Source organism: Sprattus sprattus, assembly GCF_963457725.1.
Source record: "Sprattus sprattus genome assembly, chromosome: 2".
In the NCBI taxonomy this organism is placed as follows: domain Eukaryota; kingdom Metazoa; phylum Chordata; class Actinopteri; order Clupeiformes; family Clupeidae; genus Sprattus; species Sprattus sprattus.
Window position 1 is genome coordinate 20,018,274 of NC_137921.1, and position 20,695 is coordinate 20,038,968.

Genomic DNA, 20,695 nt, shown 5'->3' on the forward strand with positions numbered 1-20,695 from the left:
CAGTTACTGCTTTGATAATTTATTCATGGCTCAAAATACTTAATCAGATGCTTTTTTATGATGTTCATATTTTCATTTTTATGAGGTGAAAACTTGAGCCAGTGGTTTTCATTTTTCATTTAGAAAAGGATGACTTTTTGTAATGTTAAGAGTAACGGTTTGTTTCAGCTGTTTTTCTTTGATGCTGTAATGTTAGTTCAGTGTAAGGGAGTGTTGGCTTAGGGGGCTAACGTCAGTGTCTCCCCAGGAATGTGTTTGGGTGTGTGTGTGTGTGTGTGTGTCTGTGTGTGTGTGTGTGTGTGTGCCTATGTATGTGAGAGTTTTGTGGGGGGGGGGGGGGGGGGGGGCAAGGTGTGTTTTCATTCATTTATGTGTGTGTGTGTGTTTGTCTACGTGTGTTCCAGTGTGTGTTCTTGTGTGTGTTGGAGGGGTGTGTTTTCATGCTTATGTGTGTGTGTGTTTGGATGTTGTTTTCTGCCTGTAAATGTACAAATAAACATAATCCTGGTGTCCCAGTGATGACAGATGCAGGTGGGTGAGGTAATGTCTGCACCAGGGGAATACTGCTGGTCAACCTCCACACTTGTTTATCTCACACGCTTACTGTTTACATCTTTATTCTCTCTCACTTTGTTTCTCTTTCTCTCTCTGTCCCTCTCTGTCACACACACTCACATGCACACACACACACACACACACACACACACACACACACACACACACACACACCAATAAACAAACGCACCCTCTCGCACAAATACACTCTTTGTCTCTCTCATACACACTGTCTTTCACACATACACACACCTTCTCTCTCTCAAACCCTCTGTCTCGCACTCACACTCTCTCACACACACACACACCCTCTCGCTCTCTCTCTCTCTCAGGTCGAATGGGTAAAGTGGAGGAAGAACTGAAACAGGTGCAGGCCTCTCTCTCTTCGGCTGAAAAAGAGAAGAGAAAACTGCAAGAGCAGATGACTGATATGGAAAAGGTAGGCGTGTTTGTGTGTGTGTGTGTTTGTGTATGTGTGAGTGTGTACATGGTTCTGTTTCTGTTTGAATGTCCAGAAATGTAAATTTGTGTGTGTGTGTGTGCGTGTGTGTGTGTGTTTGTAGGAGCACGGTAATCAAGAGATTGAGTGGAGCTATAAGCTGAAAGCTCTGAAACAGAGTTTGGATCAGGAAGAGAAAGACCACAGGGCCACCAAAGAAGGTCTGGCCGACAAACACTCCCTGAAACAGAGCATAGAGGAGGCTACTGCAGCTGCTCTCAGAGGTAACATACAAACACACACACACACACATCTTCAAACACACACACACACACACACACACACACACACACACACACACACACACACACACAACTAGCACAGAAAAGGCTACATTACAGACTCTGAGCGACAGCAAACACACATTTTTTTTCTCTCTTTCTCCCCCCCTCTCTCTCACTCTTTCTATTTCTCTCTCTCTCTCTCTCCCTCCTCCCCTCTCTCAGATATGGAGCGCAAGCTGCAGGAGGAGCACAACTGTAAGATGCAGTTGGAGGGCCGTCTGATGGACATGCAGAAGCAGAACTCCATGCTGGACTGTGACTACAAGCAGGCGCTGGGCAAACAGGATGAACTGCGTGCCCACAAGGAGCAACTGGCACAGGAGGTGTGTGTGTGTGTGTGTGTGTGTGTGTGTGTGTGTGTGTGTGTGTGTGTGTGTGTGTGTGTGTGTGTCTGTGTGTGTGTGTGTGTGTGTGTGTGTGTGTGTGTGTGTGTGTGTGTGTGTGTGTGTGTGTGTGCGCGCGCATGTGTGTCTGTTTGTGAGCTCATGTATGGTGTCCCTCAGACCTCCTGTGATTAGTTCAGTTCAATTCATTTTCTTCCAGAAGCTTCTATTACTGTAAAGTGCTCGACAGTGCTCCATTATACGAGGCCTTCTTCTCCATGAATTGAGCTCTTTTTGTATTGAAATGTTTTCTAAAAACAAGTCCTCTCTCTCCTACCTCCTCCTCCGCTCTCTCAGGTGGAGAGCCTATCCCCAATATTATGCCTTTTTCTCACTGAACCGTTTTTAAATGAAAGAAATGAAGTGTTACTTTTAAAATGATACGTCTTTAGCAGAAATCTACCCTCTCGTTAACCCTCTTCCATCCGTTTCCTCTCTCCTCCTTCTCTCCCATCCCTCCCTCTCCCTCTCCCTCTCCCTCTCCCTCTCCCTCTCTCTGTCCCTCTCTCCCAGGTGGACAGCCTGTCCCTGCGCGTGGAGCAGGAGTCCCAGCGGCGCTCTCTGTCCCAGAGGGACCTGCAGGAGCAGACTCAGGCCGTGCAGACGCTCCGCTCCTCAGAGAAGAAGCTCCTGCTGGAGGTCAGCACCCTCACCGACTTCAAACTCAGCCTGGAGAAGACCAACCAGGAGCTGCACAGGTGTGTGTGTGTGTGTGTGTGTGTGTGTGTGTGTGTGTGTGTGTGTGTGTGTGTGTGTGTGTGTGTGTGTGTGTGTGTGTGTGTGTGTGTGTGTGTGTGTGTGTGTGTGTGTGTGTGTGTGTGTGTGTGTGTGTGTGTGTGTGTGTGTGTGGGTGGGTGGGTGCGTGCGTGCGTGCATGTGGGTGCGTGTGTCTGGGTTTGTCTGCATGCATATGGGTATATGTCGAGGGGGGCTGGGCAACAGGCTTTTGGGATTATGTTTTAGCCAAACAGTATTGGCTAGTGGCCTACTTATTTTTTTTACCTACTCTTGATGACAGAAGTGAGCATCAAAAAACACATTTTCAAAGAAACACTCTCAAGACATGTGTGTGTGTGTGGACGTACGTACGTGCAGTGAGAACAACAATGATTGGTTTGTATGGTAGAGTAGCAGACTGACTGATGTGTAATCTGTCCAATCACAGGGAGCGTGAGGAGGCGGATGGACAGGTGAAGGAGCTCAGGGACCAGCTAGAGGCGGAGCAATACTTTACCGTAAGACCTCACTTCCTGATACGATCTTAATGTGTCTGCGTGTATACCAACAGTGTGTGTGCTGCATACAGAATGTGCAAAGTTTTCCATCTGGATGCAAATGTTGTCTTTCATTAGTTATTAATTAATTAATATCGTATTTCTGAGGTTTCTTAAATATGTTCTGCACGTCACTTTGAATAATTGTGTCTGCCATTTGAGTCCTTAAACTTAAACCTAAACTTATTTTTGTGTCATCCTTTCCTGTCCTGACTGCAGAAGCTGTACAAGACCCAGATTCGGGAGCTGAAGGAGGAATGCCATGAGAAGGACAAACTCTACACAGACCTACGGGAGAGACTGGAGGAGTTCAATGAGGAGAGGTATGACATTTTGGGCATGGAGCGAAGGGTGAATGTTGTGTGTTAGATCATATTTGATTGTATATTTGTTCAGATAAGTGTGACTGTTTACATAAGTTTGTGTGTGTTTGTTTGGGCGCATTTAGTGCAAACATTAGTGTGTGAAGTACAGTCCTGCACCAGATTCCAACCCTCCAGTCTGACTAAGGTGGACTAGGAGCAGCTGGCCACCGTTACATGTTTGTGTGTGTGTGTGTGTGTGTGTGTGTGTGTGTGTGTGTGTGTGTGTGTGTGTGTGTGTGTGTGTGTGTGTGTGTGTGTGTGTGTGTGTGTGTGTGTGTGTGTGTGTGTGTGTGTGTGTGTGTGTGTGTGTGTGTCTCCACAGGGACTCGCTGGCTGGACAGCTGGAGGTGAGCCTGACTAAGGCGGACTCTGAGCAGCTGGCACGCTCCATTGCTGAGGAGCAGTACTCGGACCTGGAGAAGGAGAAAATCATGAAGGAGCTCGAAATCAAAGACATGATGGCCCGGCACAAACAGGAGCACAATGACAAGGACAACACCATCAACTCTGTAAGAGAGAGGGAGGGATGGATGAATAGATACTGGATGTAGAAAGACATATCATTCATTTATTCATTCATTCATTCATTCATTCATTCATTCATTCATTCATTCATTCATTCATTCATTCATTCAATCATTCATTCATTCACTGAATTATTTATTTACTTATTCATTGGTTCATTCATTCGTTCATTCATTTACTGATGAGTTCATTCTTTTATTCAGTCATTCATTTATTATTTTATTCACGCATTCATTCATTCACAAATTCATTTATGAATTCATTATGCTTAAAAAAAGCTTGAACACACACAGCTTAACAGCGATTATGAGTAGAATTTACAAACGATGATCATCCCCGGTTTAGCGTCCACGTCTAACTTGGCAAATTGCACATTATGACCTTTCAATGTGCAAGTTGTGAGAGTTTGAAGTGTCCGAAAAAAAACAAAAAAAACTTTCACTTTCAAAATTTTAGAACGTTATAATTTATAATTCTTAAATAAAGTTCAGAAGGTTCAGAAGCAAGCTAAATGATTCTTTTGAAATTCTATGATGCGTTACGAAATGTATATCACTGAAGACATCGAGCAGATTGCTCCCATCAGGGTATATCCTGAATCCAGTGACAATATTATTCTGTATCCTCTTGAGTGTGCATCCATCCATCAGGAGCGTTACTAGGGACTCTGGAGACCCAAACAGCGTAGACCATAGGGCTGCTGTTAGAATTTACAACCTATTTATCTGCTGGGAAAAATTCAACTGTGGTTAATCCGAATCCAGTCAACATGGCTAAGAGATTTCCACTAACAGCTATTGTTTTTCTTATTATTATTCGCCTTGCCTGCGCTTTCATCTCCATTAGAATGCTTGGGACAGGTAGTTCTGTTTCACGGTCTTGCCGCGCTGTATCCTAATTACAAAGGTCTGAGTAAGTTAATGGTATTGGGGCCCCTAAGGGGGTTGTTGACATGTCATTGCAGTCTCATAGATTTTATGTGGTTCTCGTGGAATTACCGTTGTCCCCCTTCCAGTTTGGGGCCCCGGCAATTGCTTTGCCTCCCCTGTCGCACCACCCCCGGCATCCGTTTGCCAACTGCCCCAGACAACTGCAATTACTGTAATCAAGCCCCTATGAACGTCTAAACTTTTTCATTCATTTAATCACAGGTGACTGACTAACTGTAATTATTTAAACGCCTCTTGGATAATCACCTTTCTTAATTTGGTGATTCATTGTGAACTCCTGACTCACTTCAAGTTAGACACGTGAAAGACAAAAACACCCTTCATCCCTGCCCTCTCTTCCTCTTCCTCTTGCCTGTCCCCAGCTGGAGGAGTCCAACCGCACCCTCACTGTGGATGTGGCCAATCTGGCCAATGAGAAAGAGGAGCTCAACAACCAGTTGAAAGAACTGCAGCAACGTAAGTCCCTCACTCTCTCTCTTTCTGACTATCTCATTGTCTCTCTTCTTTTGCCACTCTCTCTCTCTTTCTCACTCTCTCCCTGTCTCTCTCCCTTTGTCTCTCTCTCACACACTCTCTTTCTCACTCTCTCTCTCTGTCTTATCTGTCAGATACACACCTTTCCCTCTATCTTTCAATTCCATTTCATTGGGTACTATTGGTGTAAGAAGAGGTGCAAATGTAGTTTCCAAAGTATGTGTAAGAAACACAAGCTCAATCACACTTGCAGACACATTTTATGGCTCCAACACAGCAGACATGTACACATTCCCACATGTGTTTCTCTGTGTGTGTGTGTGTGTGTGTGTGTGTGTGTGTGTGTGTGTGTGTGTGTGTGTGTGTGTGTGTGTGTGTGTGTGTGTGTGTGTGTGTGTGTGCGCAGACCTGCAGCTCTACCGAGAGGAGGAGAAGCAGAAGGGTGCCATGAAGCTCTCCTTTGAGAAGCAGATCCAGAGCGAGAGGACACTCAAAATCCAGGTGCGTGTGTGTGTGTGTGTGTGTTTGAATGAGTGAGAGAGAGTATCTGTGTTTGTTGTATATATAGGCTGTAACAAAGCTGGCAGAGCGTGTGCGTGTGTTGTATCTATAGGCTATAAACAAGCTGGCAGAGATCATGTGTGTGTGCGTGTGTGTGTGTGTGTGTTGTATCTATAGGCTATAAACAAGCTGGCAGAAATCATGTGTGTGTGCGTGTGTGTGTGTGTGTGTGTGTGTGTGTGTGTGTGTGTGTGTGTGTGTGTGTGTGTGTGTGTGTTGGATCTATAGGCTATAAACAAGCTGGCAGAGATCATGTGTGCGTGCGTGTGTGTGTGTGTGTGTGTGTGTGTGTGTGTGTTGTATCTATAGGCTATAAACAAGCTGGCAGAGATCATGTGTGTGTGCGTGTGTGTGTGTGTGTGTTGTATCTATAGGCTATAAACAAGCTGGCAGAGATCATGTGTGTGTGCGTGTGTGTGTGTGTGTGTTGTATCTATAGGCTATAAACAAGCTGGCAGAGATCATGTGTGTGTGCGTGTGTGTGTGTGTGTGTGTTGTATCTATAGGCTATAAACAAGCTGGCAGAGATCATGTGTGTGTGCGTGTGTGTGTGTGTGTGTGTGTTGTATCTATAGGCTATAAACAAGCTGGCAGAGATCATGTGTGTGTGTGTGTGTGTGTGTGTGTGTGTGTGTGTGTGTGTGTTGTATCTATAGGCTATAAACAAGCTGGCAGAGATCATGTGTGTGTGTGTGTGTGTGTGTTTGTTGTATCTATAGGCTATAAACAAGCTGGCAGAAATCATGTGTGTGTGCGTGTGTGTGTGTGTGTGTGTGTGTGTGTTGGATCTGTAGGCTATAAACAAGCTGGCAGAGATCGTGTGTGTGCGTGTGTGTGTGTGTGTGTGTGTGTGTGTGTGTGTGTTGTATCTATAGGCTATAAACAAGCTGGCAGAGATCATGTGTGTGTGCGTGTGTTGTATCTATAGGCTATAAACAAGCTGGCAGAGATCATGTGTGTGTGCGTGTGTGTGTGTGTGTGTGTGTGTGTGTGTTGTATCTATAGGCTATAAACAAGCTGGCAGAGATCATGTGTGTGTGCGTGTGTTGTATCTATAGGCTATAAACAAGCTGGCAGAGATCATGTGTGTGTGCGTGTGTGTGTGTGTGTGTGTTGTATCTATAGGCTATAAACAAGCTGGCAGAGATCATGTGTGTGTGTGTGTGTGTGTGTGTGTGTTGTATCTATAGGCTATAAACAAGCTGGCAGAAATCATGTGTGTGTGCGTGTGTGTGTGTGTGTGTGTGTGTGTGTGTGTGTGTGTGTGTGTGTGTGTGTGTGTGTGTGTGTGTGTGTGTGTTGGATCTATAGGCTATAAACAAGCTGACAGAGATTGTGTGTGTGCGTGTGTGTGTGTGTGTGTGTGTGTGTGTGTGTGTGTTGTATCTATAGGCTATAAACAAGCTGGCAGAGATCATGTGTGTGTGCATGTGTTGTATCTATAGGCTATAAACAAGCTGGCAGAGATCATGTGTGTGTGCGTGTGTTGTATCTATAGGCTATAAACAAGCTGGCAGAGATCATGTGTGTGTGCGTGTGTGTGTGTGTGTGTGTGTGTGTGTGTGTGTGTGTGTGTGTGTGTTGTATCTATAGGCTATAAACAAGCTGGCAGAGATCATGTGTGTGTGCGTGTGTGTGTGTGTGTGTGTGTGTGTGTGTGTGTGTGTGTGTGTGTGTTTGATCTATAGGCTATAAACAAGCTGGCAGAGATCATGCACAAAAAGGTGGAGGTGCACACTGGTCACCGTGGTAACGATACAGACGTGCGACGCAAGGAGAAGGAGAACCGTAAACTGCAGCTGGAGCTGCGCTCCGAACGAGAGAAGCTCAACTCCACCATCATCAAGTTCCAGAAGGAGATGAACGACATGCAGGTGGTACGTAAATGTACACACACACACACACACACACACACACACACACACACACACACACACACACACACACAAGGTTTATTGATTTAGCGGCTGCTGTAGGCCTGGACTCAAATCCACGTCGCTCAAGGTGACGAAACACAAAGGGAAATCTTGGAGTTAACAGGATCAGGTTACAGTTTGAAGTCAACATGAACACAAACACTGACAGTCCATAAACTGAAGAAGACCAAGGGCCTAAATGCACAGGACTAACAAGGTTACAGGACACAGGTGGGCAGGACACAGGTGGACAGGACACAGGTGGATAGGACACAGGTGGGCAGGACACAGGTGGGCAGGACACAGGTGGGCAGGGGTCAATGGCACACTAGGCAGTAACAAGTGAGTGAACCAGAGGCACAAGGGGTAACAAAAGCACATGGCTAACAGGAAGTAAAACAAATATTACTATGACTATTACAAAATACAAATCCACAACAATGAACGGATAGAACCCAGTGCAGAACGTTTCAACTGAAGAGAGTCATTACCGACACAGGAAGCTGTATGGTGTAAGCATATGAATCACAGCGCCACCTGAGGTTCAAAGTCTTGCCCCTTTTATGCAAAATTATATTGAACTATTTTCAGCAGTACAAGAATCACCATAGATGTATTCTCTGACCTGCTCCCATTGGCCCATGGTTGTGTGTTTGTGTATCCATGTGGGCGTTTCCATGAGAGTATGTGTGTATGTGTATCCATGTGTGTATGTGTGTGTGAGTGTATCCATGTGTGTCTGTGTGTGTGTAGCGGATATAAAAGTACTCCCTCACGCGTTGTGTCTTTTTGGCTATCCAGCCGTTTATTCTGAAAACAGAACCAGTGTGTCTCAGCCTCACATTCAGCTCCACACTCGTTACAGGCTACTCAAGACTGGGCAATACATACAAAATACACAACAAGGCAAAAGTTGCAAACTGTACCTGAAAACAGGACCAGTGTGTCTCAGCCTCACATTCAGCTCCACACTATAAAAATGAATGATAGAAGCTTTAGCCACTGCAACCACACCAGCAAGCTAACGCAACGTGGTTAGCTATCACTTTGCAGCTAAAACTAAAGAAACAAAACAAAATGGTCTCTAATATAAAATGAGAGACCTCCCGTTTGGGTTTAAATGCATCCATACAAAATTATCCCAAATACAATTACAGTTACTATTACAAATATTTATACACATTAATCTAACTAAAGTGGAGCTCAGCATATGCGACTTACCTCGTTACAGGCTACTCAAGACTGGGGATAGTCGGCAAAAACGTGCACCCCAAGTCTGCAGAATTGCACCTATAGATGGCGCTCATTGCTAGCCAAATGAAAAGTTCTCTAAATGGCAAGTGGAATTATTAACTCCGCTACATTCCCCCCTACTGATCTCCACTTGCCCATTCAAACAAACAGAATAAAGGTAAGTCAAGACCCTTAAAGATAAGCTGAGAGAACACCATGAAGCAAAAAAAAAATATCAGGTACCAACAACTACATACAATTACACAGCAGATAAGAAAAACAAAAAAATGTCCAGTACTGTTCAGATCACAGATACCAAGTATTCCAGTCAATGACTATTCCTGAAGAATTAGAATGTGAAAGGTTTGCAAATCCTTCCAACACTCGTAGGAAAACATGCCCATATACATGTAAAGCTACTTGATACCTCATAATGTACACAGTACAGTCATAACCCACCTGGACACACACTCTCTAATGCATCACACAGGTTCCTATACCTCACAAAGATAGTTTCCATGAAAAAAAATAAAAATGCCACTTCAAGTTCACAAAATGACAAAATGCAAAAACATTAAAGCCCAGCAAGAACTTTCTGGTGCATGTTCCGAATAAGTCTCACTACAGGTCTAACAACCCTCCCATACCTAGTTCTCACACCTACTATTAAATCACTAGCAGTGTTGGGCTGAGGATATTGCACTCTAGCTATAGTCAGGGGACCTACAACGGAAGACTGCAAGTCAGGTGCTGACACAGGGGTAAGTCGTAAGTCAGTCTGGTCTGCAGGACAGTCAACGTCAGAGGTCAAGTCAGATGAAACTGTGTGGTCTGGTGAGTCAACAGGCAAGTCACAGGCTGCTGCATGAGCTGAACTGTCAACAATCTCTCCCAGGTCAAGAGGTACATCAAGAGTCTGGCCTTGTCCATCAGCAAGTGAAGCAGTCAGCTGACCTTCAGATGTAGCTGGGAGTTGAGAGACCCACGAGACAGTTCTGTCCTCTGGTTCACCGTCAGGCAACGCAGAAGACCTCATCTCATCCTCCAGCAAAGAGTCATCTGTAGCTCCAGTGGTCAAATCACTGACACAAGAACCGCCATCATCAGACTCAGTATGTATAGGCAGGAAGTTGACAGGCATTATCAAATTCCTGTGGACCACTTTCTCTTGGCCTGTGGAACAGTTTCTGATCTTGAAGGTGTGTGTGTTATCATGTTTCTCCACAACAGTGAATAGATTACTCTCCCATCGATCGGCTAATTTTCTTTTTCCACGTTCACCTTTATTTGCCAAGAGAACTCTGTCCCCAATCTCTACAGCTGCACCCTTGAACCTTTTATTGTATAGATCAGCTTGCCTCTGCTGCTGCTTTGTGGCAGAGTTCTGAGCAACTTTTATGGCTTCTGCCAAGTCATGCCTGAGACGCTGCACATAGACATCATAATCCACCACTTGATCATCTAAAAGGGCAGATCCAAACATTAGGTCAACTGGCAGTCGGGGGGTTCGGCCAAACATTAGCTGAAACGGAGCATACCCTGTGGTTTCATGCACTGTGGCATTATAGGAGAAGGTAAGAGATCTTAGCAGCTGGGGCCACCTGTGCTTGGCCTTGGGAGGAAGGGCTCTTATCATGCTCCCAAGGGTGCGATTAAACCTCTCAACAACTCCATTGCCCATTGGGTGGTATGGAGTGGTATGTGATTTTCGGACACCAGCAACGAGTAACATCTCAGCGATCAGACTGCTTTCAAAGTTGGCCCCTTGGTCTGAATGTATACGTTCAGGAAAGCCATACACACAGAAAAAGTTGTTCCAGAGTTGTTGGGCAACCGCCTTAGCTGACTGGTTGGGACAGAGGTAGGCCTGGGCCAGCTTAGTAAAGTGGTCAGTCACCACAAGCACGTCAAGGGATTTATTAGAGGAGTTCTCAGCTGACCAAAAGTCGATGCAAACCAACTCAAGAGGCCTGGATGTAGTGATACTCTCAAGTGGGGCTCTGGCTTCAGGCTCAGGGGACTTGCTAAGGACACAGCGTCGACAACACCTCACATAATCTCTTACGTCTCTCTCCATTCCATGCCAGTAAAATCTTTGTCTGGACAGGTAGAGTGTCCGCCTTTGGCCCTGATGACCAGCCTCGTCATGCACACCTCTGAGGACCTTCTCTTTCAGCGCAGAGGGCACGATATATTGGTGAGTTTTCCTCTTCGTAACAGCATCCTTGGAAACACGATAGAGCACCCCTGTCTTCATGGTAAGTCTTTCCCAATGCCTGAGGAGCCTCAGAGCATCAGCCGGCTGATGTGCACGCTCTCGTCTTGACGGGCGCCGCTGGCGTTCCACAAACTGAAGCACACGGCTCAAACAGGGGTCTTCACGCTGTAAAGACATCAACTTGTCCCTGGGCAGAGGGCGGACGTCAGACAACTCAGGCGGCTGAATGGACTGCACAAGCTGAGGCAAGAGGAAGCCTTGGGGTGGCAGGTCTTCTTGGTCCAAAGACTGCTCTAGAACAGCAGATACTGCCTCTCTGGAGATGGACGGGTTCGGTGGCCCTGCCACAGCACTTCGGGAGGCCAAAGTCGAGCAATGGGGCATCTGCAGCATGGCTTGTGGGTCACAGGAATGCCGAAAAACATCCTGCACACATTCAGGGTTCAAGGCGTTCGCTTCCTCCATCAGCGCACCATAAGGGACCTTTGTAAGACGATGGAGCATGCTAGGCTGCACAAAAGGTTCACGGCTGAGGGCGTCCGCAACCACATTCTTCGGGCCTGGGATGTACCTTATGTCGAAGTCAAACGGGGCAAGCTTCGCCACCCACCTCTGTTCGCAGGCGTCAAGCTTTGGCTTAGTAAGAATGTAGGTCAGCGGGTTATTGTCAGTCCACACAGTGAATGCGTGGCCTCTCAACCAGTGGCTGAATTTATCACAAACGGCCCATTTGAGCGCCAGAAACTCCAACCTGTGTGCCGGATAGCGCGACTGTGCGTAGTTGAGAGATTTGCTGGCGAACGCAATTGGACGTGCTCTATCATCACCCTCAGACAGTTGAGAAAGCACAGCACCAAGGCCATTAGAGGAGGCATCGACGGAGAGCAGGAAAGGCCTGCCGAAGTCTGGATGAGCCAGGGCGGCATTATCCAACAGAGCTTGTTTCAGCCTCCTGAACGCTTCACTGCAGTCTGGCGTCCAGTCGGCAGAAGTGAGTTTCCTGGTCACAGGTGGCTTCCTTTTCCCCTTAGTGTACCGTGGCCTCTTCGTTCCAGATGTCAGGGCAAAGAGGGGCTTGCTGATGCTGGAGTAGCCCTCAAAGAACTGCTGGTAAAACCCAACCATACCAAGGAAAGATCTGATCTTGGAGGGAGATGGGATGTTGTTGCTCCCGTCCATTAAATCCCCTTCACACAGGTCAACAATGGCTCTGACCTTCTCCGGATCAGTGGAGATGCCATCTTTATCCACGAAGTGGCCCAAGAACTTTACAGAAGACCGCATGAGGTGGCACTTTTTAGGAGCTAACTTCAGATTGTGCACCTTCAATCTCTCGAATACCATCTCCAGTCTTTGTAACGCTAGCTGTTCGTTAGGAGCAAACACAAGGATGTCATCCAAATAGCAAAGGAGGCTTAAGAAGTTTTGATCTCCAAAGATGGCCATCATCATCCTCATGAATGTGGCGGGGCTGTTACACAGTCCCTGAGGCAATCTGTTGTATTCATACAGGCCAAATGGTGAGGTGAATGCTGTGAACTTCTTGTCCTCCTCATGAACTTCTACATTGTAGAAGCCAGACGTCAAATCCATGGTAGAAAAGAATGCATTTCCTCCAAGAGCAGCCAAAGAGTCAGCCTGGTGAGGCAAGGGATGCGCGTCCTTGATGGTGCGGGCATTCAGCCAGCGAAAATCCGTGCAAAGCCGCAGGTCTCCATTCTTCTTCCAAACTAAGACAAGTGGCGATGCATACTCACTCATAGATTTTCGGATGAGGTCGCGCTCCTCCATTTCATTCAAAGCTGTCCGGAGCTTGTCATAGTGGGAGGGAGAAAGACGACGATATGGCAGCCTAAAGGGTCTGCTATCACTCAAACGGATACGATGAACAAATCCTTTAGCCTTACCGCAGTCCAAGCTGTGGCGGGAGAAGATGGCTTCATACTTGGCTAGCAGATCAACAAGCTTCGCTTTCCAGAATGGAGACAGGTGTGTCGAGTCAACGTCGATGTCCTGCAGACCTAAGTCATGAAGAACTGTTCTAGTAGGTATGGGCATAGAACGTTCAGAATCAACAGTCAAACTCTTCTCACTACCGGTGTCAGTCAGTTGAACAGTCCTGGTTACATTACATTTCACAATGTCAGTCTGGTCAGTCAAATACAGGCAGTCATCGTCAAAGTCCTCAAGTGCTGCACAGGGAGAAACGTCAGCAATCTTACAGTTGCGCCTCAGCGTCACAGGCTTATGGGAGGGGTTAATAACTCTCACTGGAACCCATCCGTCACCCCACAGTGGTGTCACAATACGTCCCACCATGACTGTCCGTGGCACTGTTCTCGACTCACTTGGCTCTACAACTACCGTGCTGCCAATGGAGAGACATGCATGGCTGGGGAGACGGCCCCACACTAAATGTTCCTTCATGGGCTCTAAAGTCACAGCGTGTTTCAATTTAACAGTGCCCACTTTACTAGGCATCTCACCACCTCTCCATTTTTCCACAGTGTTGAACAACTGCAGCAGCGTTTCTTCCTCCTCAGATGACTGACGTGAAACAGATTCTTTTCCCCAGAAATCTTCGGGCGACTTCATCACACGAATGAGGTGCTTTATCACGTTACTTCCCAAGATCAAATCATCATTTTGGCCATCCACGATGAGTGTGGGGACTGAAATGTGACAATCAAAGACTTTCATCTGAAGCTCGCAGACACCCGCAGGGTAAGTCTTCAGCCCTCCACAGCCAATCAGAACGGCCGAAGTCGGAGAGATAGAATCCAGAGAAATAATACTGGCCTTCTCCAGCACTGGAAGTAAGCGTGAATTTAGAGAACAAGCCATTGAGCCGCTATCCAACATAGCACGTAGCTCCACTGTGTCATGAATAAATACATTGGTGTAGAAAAGGCTATCTGCTGCGGTCAGTCTCTGTGTGTTTTGAAATATCAAAGCTGAATCATTGCTTGCTGGAGCACAAAACTGAGAATACACAGACTCGATGTCAACATCATCATGTGGGGATATGGCAACTGGCCCTTCACTAGTCCCCTCCTCGTGCGGGCCAGCTAGTTTTCCTGCTGAGTAGGGACACTAGCGGGGGCAGCAGGTGAGACAAAAGCAGGGGGGGCTGAACAAGTGACAGCTCTGTGTCCAGCACCATGACAGCGGAAGCAAAGGCGTTCATTACGGCAGTGGGACGCAGTGTCATGATCATCACGACCACAAACGGCACATGGGCCCCGAGCCCTGGATTGACTGCCAGACCTAGGCTGCCTGAAACGTGGAGAAGACTCACGCTGAAGCAAGCGCTCTAGAAGAGTGATAACGTGCTCAAGAGAGCGTCCCTCACTTGTCGGCGGCATACCAGCCACAGCAGGCTGACGAGCAGGGGCAGGTGGACTTACTGCAGTCTGAACATGGCTGTACAGGACCTCTTCGGCCTGAGTGGAAGGCAAGCTGTTGGTTGGGCGCATAGCACATTGCCGCTGCTGCAGACGCTTCTTCAGGTGGTGCTCATCTAGTCTCACCTGAACATCTGTGGCAGTCCACTCTTCAAGTGGCCTACTGCTAAAGGCCAAAGACAACTGAGGGTCGGGACAGTGAGTGACAAACATGACCGCCACTTCACCAGAAGGGCTATCGAGAGTCTTGCCCTGTCTCTTCAGTCTCTCAGCAGCAGTGTCAACGGCTTTGTTGAGCCGAATCCAGTAATCTACAGCACTCTCAGAAGGAAAGGGTTTTGTGTCGTAAAAGTCAGCCAAAGGCATAAAAGAAGTCACTGAGTCGCTAAAGTGTTGTTTAAGTATGTCGAAAATGGGCTGGGGACCTGACTTTAAGTCCAGACTAGGCTTGCTACGCAGCCCTACCTTCACTACATCTCGTGCTCTACTTTGTAGCTTGCTCAAAACCTCGTCTGCCTGATCAAACAACTGCACATCCCTCTTTTTCAGATACACTTTAACAGCCTCTTCCCACTCTGAAATGGAAAGCTTATCTGTTTTATCACCTCTGAATGGATGTGGATCATAGCTATGGTGACTGAGAGTCAGGTTAACTTTAGAGAGATCAGCAATGCTAGAATGAGCCACACTCACCTCACCAGTTGGAATGGACTTAAGACATGAGACAATGTTCTCTCCAATGCTGGTTCCAATCTGCTTAACTAAATCACCAAGAATACGCACTGAAACATTCTCAACATCCTGGCCCAAAGGAAAAGCAGGCTGGTCACCTGTTTGAATGTCTGCAGTGGCATAGGCGCCATCACAGCCAGTATGATCGGCTCCCGCATGATACGGGGTAGATGTTAAATTTTCCCCCCTCCTATGACAGCCTACAGCCCGTAGCGGTGGGCTAAGCCATAATCCCCTACCCCTACCGAAACCAGAAAAGTTTAAATCCTCCATTGTCAATGTAGTACAATTGCTAATATTACACAAACCTCAAAAAGTGAAAAGAGAGAAAAAAAAATGGGATAATAGCGACAATAGCACGGCAACAATGGTACATATATGTATGAAAAAATATATATATATATATATATTTCAAAATTCCCAAACTTCAAATTCTCACTTAAGACTCAAAAGTGGAAAACACAAAACCTGCCTTTTTATATAAGCACACTTCAAACGCAACTCCTCAATATGCACGGTAATAACACGAAAATAAACGATATACAAAATTCTACTTTTATCTCCCAGTCTGACGTGCGCAGCTCGAAGCAACTCACTGCACACCGTCGTCGCGTTGGTGTCCACAGGGCGGAATGGCAGAACTCCCTCGTGAAGCAGCAACCTCGTGTAGAGAAGAACGGGTCACGGCACCATTTGTAGCGGATATAAAAGTACTCCCTCACGCGTTGTGTCTTTTTGGCTATCCAGCCGTTTATTCTGAAAACAGAACCAGTGTGTCTCAGCCTCACATTCAGCTCCACACTCGTTACAGGCTACTCAAGACTGGGCAATACATACAAAATACACAACAAGGCAAAAGTTGCAAACTGTACCTGAAAACAGGACCAGTGTGTCTCAGCCTCACATTCAGCTCCACACTATAAAAATGAATGATAGAAGCTTTAGCCACTGCAACCACACCAGCAAGCTAACGCAACGTGGTTAGCTATCACTTTGCAGCTAAAACTAAAGAAACAAAACAAAATGGTCTCTAATATAAAATGAGAGACCTCCCGTTTGGGTTTAAATGCATCCATACAAAATTATCCCAAATACAATTACAGTTACTATTACAAATATTTATACACATTAATCTAACTAAAGTGGAGCTCAGCATATGCGACTTACCTCGTTACAGGCTACTCAAGACTGGGGATAGTCGGCAAAAACGTGCACCCCAAGTCTGCAGAATTGCACCTATAGATGGCGCTCATTGCTAGCCAAATGAAAAGTTCTCTAAATGGCAAGTGGAATTATTAACTCCGCTACATGTGTGTGTGTGTGTGTATCCATTTGTGTCCTTGTGTGTCTGTGTCTGTGTTTGTGTTTGTGCGTTTGTGCTTGTCCATGTGAGTATGTGTGTGTGCGTATCCATGTGTGTGTATACATGTGTACGTGTGTCTTTCCCTGTGCGCGTCCGTGTCTGACTGCATCCATATGTGTGCAGGTGGTCGCGGAGGAGTCTGCAGGGCGCCTGGAGCTGCAGATGGCTCTGGACAGCAGGGAGAGCGACATCGAGCGCCTGCGCTGCGAACTCTCCACCATCAGCATCCAATCGCTCGACGCCACCAGCATCAGTTCCCAGGGCAACGACATGGACCCTGACGATAGCTTCCCAGGTAACCCACCGACCAACCGGGGCTTCGCGGGGACACACATTCAAACACTCAAACACATCCAGAAATGAGCACGCAGTGTCATCCTCTAAGAAATGTATAGAAATGATCCCTACATATATGATCATCCATACATTGCTGCATACGCACACACCTCAAACATGCGACCAAACGCATCATACAGATTGAAGGGTGAGAGGCCTCTCCTCATTCCTCTCACGAGACAGTCATACACACACACACACACACACACACACACACACACACACACACACACACACAAACACACACACACACACACACACACATATACTCACTTAGGCATTTATACATAAATTAATTCCCTTTCCCTCTGAGCCCTTTCTCTGTCTCTCAACATCTTTCTCTTTTCTTTCAGTTTTATGTGAGGCCTTTCCTCTCCTTTCTGTCTCTGTCTCAGTTTTTCTATTCTTATACGGATCTCTTTCTGTTCTCTATGTGTCTCTGTTTATCCTTTGTTTCTGTCTCCCTTTCTTTATGGCTGGTCATGTTGCTGTTCTCATTTCTGTCTTCTTTTAAGTTCATTCTGTTCTCTCCCACAATTTTCTCTTCTGTTTTGGTCGACGTGTTTGTTTTCCGTTTTTTTCTTCCTTTCCAGTTTTTCTGCCCATGTTTTTGCTTCACTAATATTTCCTGATAACGTTTTTTTTTCCTGACTAGTTTTCCTCCTCTCCCGTTTCCTCTGCTCTCTCTCTCTTTTTCCATACCTCCGCTCCGTCTCTCGGTGTCGGCCGTCAGTGCGAATCACGCAAACACAGATGTCTGAGTCGATGTCATTCACGTATCAGCGGAGCACACGCTCAGTGAGTGTGCGCACACGCCCCAATTTGATGGACAGCTCCGGGGAGGAAGAGTCAGAGGATGAGGGTGAAGGGCAAAGTGGGGCACCTATAGCCCTCCCTTATAAACCTGGGCCTGCAGGTGACCTGCTTGATGTGTGTGTGTGTGTGTGTGTGTGTGTGTGTGTGTGTGTAAATGTGTGTGTATTCCATTTTCTTTTTGGTGTGTACGCTTGGTTCTTGTGTGTGTGTGTGTGTGTGTGTGTGTATGCTTTATTCTTATTCAGATTCTCATTCTCATCATCTTTTTTCAGCTTCAGATTCCAGGTTAGAAGGCTGGCTGTCTGTGCCTTCTAAAAACACCAAGCGGTTTGGATGGGACAAAAAGGTACATCAGACACACACACCTGCACAGACATTCTTACACAATCACACACTCACACTCACTTTTTTAAAGATTTTTTTTTTGCTTTTTATGCCTTTAATGGATAAATTAGTGCAGAGTTGGACAGGAAATGATAAGGAGAAGAGGTGGGGAGTGGACAGGAGAAATGGCATCAGGCCGTATTCGAACCCGTGACCTCCTTGAGCTTCAAGACCCAATGTGGTCGAGGCTACTGTGTGAGCTACAGTGCCCTCCTACTCACACTCACTTTTAACTTTTTCCTGTGCAGTATGTGGTCGCAAGCAGTAAGAAGATCCTGTTCTATAACAACGAGGTGGATAAAGAGGAATCTAACCCATTCATGGTCCTGGACATAGAGTGAGTTACATGGATTCTATCTATCTTTCTATCTATTTATTTACGTATCTATCTATCTATCTATCTATCTATCTATCTATCTATCTATCTGTATTTCTTTATTTCCTTTTTCTTTTTTATGATGTTTGTTTGTTTTTCTTTCATTTTTTGTGAGCAATGGTTATATTGGGTTGAACAAAACGAGGACATTTCACACGTGGTATGGAAAACTAAGTGCATCACAGTAGTAGTAAACTTCATTGTACAAACTAACTATTATATTTCCTCCATCCTCTCATTCCTCTGTCTCTTGACCCCCACCATCCCCACCCCTGTTTACTGTGCTCTCTCTGCAGTAAACTTTTCCACGTGAGGCCAGTGACCCAGACTGATGTGTATCGTGCTGACGCCAGAGAAATACCCCGCATCTTCCAGGTGAGGGAAAATATGTGAATTTGTGTCTTCCAAGTTTGACAGGACAGTTGTCGGTGAAGTTTGTAGTTCATATATGGATTTTTTTGTGTAAGGAGGATTTTTAAGAATTTGTATGCCTAAGTGAGTGTAAGGGGTGTTTTTGAGTAAGTGCATACGTCTGTTTGAGTGTATGAGGTGTTGGTGTGTAGGTGTATATATCTGTGTGAGTGTAAGAGGTGTTTGTGTGTAGGGGTATATGCCTGTGTGAGCGTAAGAAGTGTTTGTGTGTAGGGGTATATACAGTGGTGGCCAAAATTATTAGAACACTAGGCATATTTAAGAGGTTTCAGTTGTTTTTGTTGAATTGGCCATTCAAATACCCTTAAAACTAATGAAATACCTACAAAGTCATCATTATGCTCTATAAACCATAGAATAGAGCTATCATAAGTAGATTTAGGTCAATTTCCGTACAAAAACAAACTAGGCCTATTTCACTGTCAATGTCACACAATCATGTTCCTTCACAGAAGAAGCCAAATTACTTGTTTAATCATTGTCAGGTGTGGTCGTGGTTAAATTGATGGTGATGCAAGAGTCTCAGGACACAGCTCGGTGATTCTTTTGAATGTACAAGGCCTTTCTTCCTCATTAAGTGATTGGTAACATAAGGGGTTTGTCACTGAGGCCACACCACCAATTGGTATAGATTCAAAGCCTCTTGAGGCAGTCTTGAAGCAAATGTTGCTCTTTGAACATGGCTAAGGTGAAGAATGAGCTAATGAGTGAGCAACGGGTTCGAATAAAGGCACTTTTTGATGCTGGCTGCATAGCCAAGGACTTGACATGCAGTCCAAGCACTGTAAAATACACTCTAGACCGCCATGCCACCAGAACCGAAAGGGGAGAGGCTGAAAAAATAAACTGTGTGAAGTGAATCATCTCAGAATTCTCAGTCTTAAGGACTGAAGAAAGACTTCACGAGAATTGGTGACGAGATCAACACCACAATGACTAATGGTTCAATAGTGTTCTCAAGAACTGTGCGTCGGAAGCTGTGAGAATAATTACTTTTTGGCAGAATAGCAGCACAGAAACATTACTGAAAGAGAAGAATAGAGTGAAACGCCTGAAATTTGCAAAAGAACACAAGAAATGGACAAAGAAAGATTGGTATAAAGTGTTGTGGACTGATGAGTCCAGGTTTGAATAGTTTGGCAACAAGCGAAGAGTGTATGTTTAACAAAGTGAAGGGGAGAGATATAAAAATGAGTGTCTCTGGCCAACAGTTAAACAAGGAAGGGGTTGTATTATGGTGTGGGGTGCCATTTAATCCTTAGGAACAGATGACTTTGGCGAAATTGATGGCATCATGGATAAGAAAGTATACCATAACATTCTGGTGAGGCATGGAGTACCTTCTGGGAGTGGTGTTAATGGGCCTGGATTTTTATTTCCAAGAGGACAATGACCCTAAACATTCTTGTAACTGTGCCAGTACGACCTGTGACCGAAGGAATCTTCTGGAACATTGAAAATTATGGACCGGCCCCCTCAAAGTCCGAACCTCAAACCCATCAAGCAAATTTGGGGCGAGTTGGAAAATAAACTGGACAGATCTATTGTACATTCAAAGAAAATCCTTTGGCTTGAGTTGCAAAAGGCATCGGATAACAATAGTGTTGAAGTTCTC

General features: G+C 45.7%; 1 protein-coding gene across 6 annotated transcripts in view; it reads left to right on the forward strand.

The window, feature by feature from the left end:
• The window catches only part of LOC308360015 (rho-associated protein kinase 2-like), a 49,653-nt gene that overhangs the window by 21,623 nt on the left and 7,335 nt on the right, over positions 1-20,695 (forward strand). For all 6 annotated transcript variants that reach the window (XR_013968503.1, XR_013968504.1, XM_080831747.1 and 3 more), the window contains exons 16-30: positions 888-994; positions 1,119-1,278; positions 1,501-1,661; positions 2,235-2,419; positions 2,887-2,956; positions 3,215-3,318; positions 3,683-3,869; positions 5,198-5,291; positions 5,716-5,810; positions 7,559-7,747; positions 16,860-17,031; positions 17,806-17,988; positions 18,161-18,234; positions 18,521-18,609; positions 18,945-19,023. Coding sequence is in view for 4 of the 6 variants with exons in the window: in XM_080831747.1 (XP_080687873.1) it covers positions 888-994; positions 1,119-1,278; positions 1,501-1,661; positions 2,235-2,419; positions 2,887-2,956; positions 3,215-3,318; positions 3,683-3,869; positions 5,198-5,291; positions 5,716-5,810; positions 7,559-7,747; positions 16,860-17,031; positions 17,806-17,988; positions 18,161-18,234; positions 18,521-18,609; positions 18,945-19,023 (1,949 nt within the window). In the remaining 2 variants the exon portion in view is untranslated. The remainder of the gene's footprint in view (positions 1-887; positions 995-1,118; positions 1,279-1,500; positions 1,662-2,234; positions 2,420-2,886; positions 2,957-3,214; positions 3,319-3,682; positions 3,870-5,197; positions 5,292-5,715; positions 5,811-7,558; positions 7,748-16,859; positions 17,032-17,805; positions 17,989-18,160; positions 18,235-18,520; positions 18,610-18,944; positions 19,024-20,695) is intronic.